This window comes from Cyprinodon variegatus, unplaced genomic scaffold (genome assembly GCF_000732505.1).
Source record: "Cyprinodon variegatus isolate N-32 unplaced genomic scaffold, C_variegatus-1.0 Scaffold720, whole genome shotgun sequence".
In the NCBI taxonomy this organism is placed as follows: domain Eukaryota; kingdom Metazoa; phylum Chordata; class Actinopteri; order Cyprinodontiformes; family Cyprinodontidae; genus Cyprinodon; species Cyprinodon variegatus.
This window is the reverse complement of record NW_015151173.1, coordinates 411,316-414,350: the sequence shown is the minus strand read 5'-3', so window position 1 is coordinate 414,350 and position 3,035 is coordinate 411,316. Positions and strand designations below refer to the sequence as shown.

General features: G+C 42.8%; 1 protein-coding gene across 1 annotated transcript in view; it reads left to right on the top strand.

Annotated features, from left to right (window-relative positions):
* Positions 1-307: 307 nt before the first annotated feature.
* pikfyve (phosphoinositide kinase, FYVE finger containing) overlaps positions 308-3,035 on the top strand; it is a 37,964-nt gene continuing 35,236 nt past the window's right edge. Inside the window, exons 1-6 of the mRNA XM_015395029.1 lie at positions 308-357; positions 441-517; positions 562-576; positions 994-1,103; positions 1,712-1,883; positions 1,975-2,182. Coding sequence (XP_015250515.1) covers positions 308-357; positions 441-517; positions 562-576; positions 994-1,103; positions 1,712-1,883; positions 1,975-2,182 — 632 coding nt within the window. The remainder of the gene's footprint in view (positions 358-440; positions 518-561; positions 577-993; positions 1,104-1,711; positions 1,884-1,974; positions 2,183-3,035) is intronic.

Below are 3,035 nucleotides of genomic sequence, written 5' to 3'. Positions count from 1 at the left end.
ACAACTGACGGTTTCCTCCTGGGAACCCCCCTTATACCAAAACGCTGCCAATACACCATTAAACAGTAGCTGGAAGTTAGAAACACGTTCAGCGCTTGTCTGGAACACGTCAGATACCTTGATATGCGTTGGAGAGAAGTTCTGGATAAGTTACGCAGAAGTTAAGGATAAACTAGACACAAAGACTTATGAGTAAATGACACTTAACGTAAGTCAAAGATCAGATAATTTACCTGAAACTTATAGCCCACGTATGAGCATACGCTGGCATACGTCAAGAAATTTTGAGCATGCTCCAGATTCCTCAATGTACTTGCCGTATGTTCATGTTCCAGCGTACTTCAGCGTGTTCAAAACGTAGCCATAACTTATCTGACGTATGCCAGCGTTTTGGCCAGATTTTTCGTAAGTCCGGCATTCGCCTGGTCTAAATCTTTAAGGTGTGATAGAGGCTTCAGCGGTGGGACGAAGAACAATGGCTGCATCACCCAGTTTTTAAAGAAATACAACGGTGGAGGTTCAGGCTCTAACATCTTGTGTCTTTTTTTTTTCTTTTTTTAGCAGTGGATTGGCCAGGTGAGGGTCCTCTGCACTGTGTGGATTTACTAAGAGTTTTTTTTTTGGGATCCTGACCTGCTGAGAGGCTTCCTCAGACTGTTTAGTTCGCTGAGTGCATGCTTGTGTGCTCCTAAAAAAAAAACAAAGCTCTCTCTACTCGTTTGGTTTGCCTCAAAGTTTCAACCAGGAACTAATAATTGCATTGTGGATTGTTGTGATTTGAAACCTAACCTTTTTTTTTCAACATGCTTATCCAGTTTGCTTGCTTTCATTTTTATTTTCTCACCAGGTATCAACGTGCATAGTCAACTATTTCCTTCTAATTTCCTGAAAGTTGCCAATAATAATGCTAATTTCTTCCAATGCATCATATATCCTATCTTTAGAGGAAGCTTTTAATCTTCTTGCAGTGATTTCTGAATTGCGTGCTTGCAGATGGCAGCAGGAAGTCGGATGCGTCTCTGAGCAGCCACGATCCTCGCACTGCTGTACAGCTGCGCACCGCACTGCAGAGGCTGAAGGAAATCATGGAGGGAAAGAGTCAGGTACTGAACCCAACAGGAACACCTGATGCTCAGGGCTCCTGCTAACAGTTTTTCCCTTTTTCAAATGTTACCCAAAAATCTCCCTTTTTGCTTTGATGTGTCTCAAATGATGCAAATGAAATTGGAAAGAAAAAAGCGCTGACAGAGGGGAACCATCCCAGCATCAATGGCCGTTGTGGCGGCCTTTAGTTTTTAGAACAGCTGTTTAACTAATTTCTGTCTCAGGTTAAAAATTGCATCCAAGGTTTTCTAAAGAAGGAAGCTGGAGCTCAATAATCTCTTTTTCATTCATGAGGCGCTGAAGTTGGAGACATTTGTGGGGACGGCTTCTGTCGAGCACCGGTCATTTAAAACGAGGACGTTTGTCATGGCCGCTCGGTTTATTGCTAAAACTTAGCAGCTGAGCAACACACCTACCTGTCTGACATGAACTTCGTCGCTCACGTAGTCTGGGTGCAGAACACCAGTCTATAAATAACAATAACCACAGATAGACGTTGCAAAAATCGAAATACCAGAGATGTTTTCAAATGTCTTGGCACCGTTATTGAATATATTTTATTACAATATGTATTAATATATCTTTTTCACTCATTGTTTGCTTTCAGGACAGCGATCTGAAGCAGTACTGGATGCCTGACAGCCAGTGTAAGGAGTGCTATGACTGCAATGAGAAGTTCACCACCTTCCGCCGCAGACACCACTGCAGGCTGTGTGGACAGATCTTCTGCAGCCGCTGCTGCAACCAGGAGATCCCCGGAAAGTTCATGGGCTACACAGGTAGACGTCATTCTCCAGAATCTAGTAAAAGGAAATCTCTCATTTGAAATAAACTCCATCTTTCCTGTGACGCTGCCGCCTGTCCGGGCAGGAGACCTCCGGGCTTGCACTTACTGTCGGAAGCTAGCGCTAAGCTACGCTCACTCGGCTGACTCCAGCTCCATCGGCGAGGAGCTCAGCGCCTTGTCAGACTCGCCCTGCTCTGTGTGCGTGTTGGAGCCCAGCGAGCCGCGGACGCCGGTCGGAGGCCGCAAAGCCAGCAGGAACATCTTCCTGGAGGAAGACCTGACCTGGCAGAGGTGAACTCGCTGAAAGCCTTCAAGAGGAGACTCAAACTAAATGCTTAATCCTTAAAGTTTAAAATTTAAGGTTTTAAGATAGCCGTTCAATTAGTAATGCCCCTGACCCACTTCCAGTTGTTTGATCTAGCAGAAATTCTGTATGTGCAATTATTTACATCTCTATAGATTTAGTAAAACTGCTCTGAACTAATTGTGGTTTCTGATTTACAGGTGTTTGAACCGAGTCTAGTCTGAAATGGTGCAAGATGAAACAACAGGGAGTGGGTCAGGGCCATTAGTTATTGAACGCCCCTTGTAGCTTTATTTTAGACAGAATATCTCTGAAAGGTTCATTTATTTCTATAAGTGGATGCAGAAAATGACGCAGAGTTTTGATTTGAGTGTTTACAGTTGTAGCCTTTCAAAATTCCCTTTCCTTGATGGACCCATGGCTGGTCCCCTTCAATTCCTTATTAAACATCAATCCTTATACTAAAATATTCTTTCTGCCATGATTGGTGGACATTAAAGTCGTAGTGAAGCGGCTGTTCCAACTGTCGCATTTCCAACGCTGCCAGTTCTGTTAGGATTCTTATTTCAACCGTTGCGTATATTAGCTGCGACATATGAATCAAGATTCTATGACTGAAAAAATTTGATTGACAGACGACCGTTTATATATGATTGGCCGAATTTAGTTGTTCAGCCTGACGTATAACTAACTGGCCTGCATTTTTAAATAGACATTTTCTACATTTTGGGACAATATAATCTGATAAAGAGAACATTTATATACATGTTTTAGCCAGAATGATTTGACATTTAAATATGATTTCCGTATGACTCTAAAGCTGTCATGGAGCATGTTCTT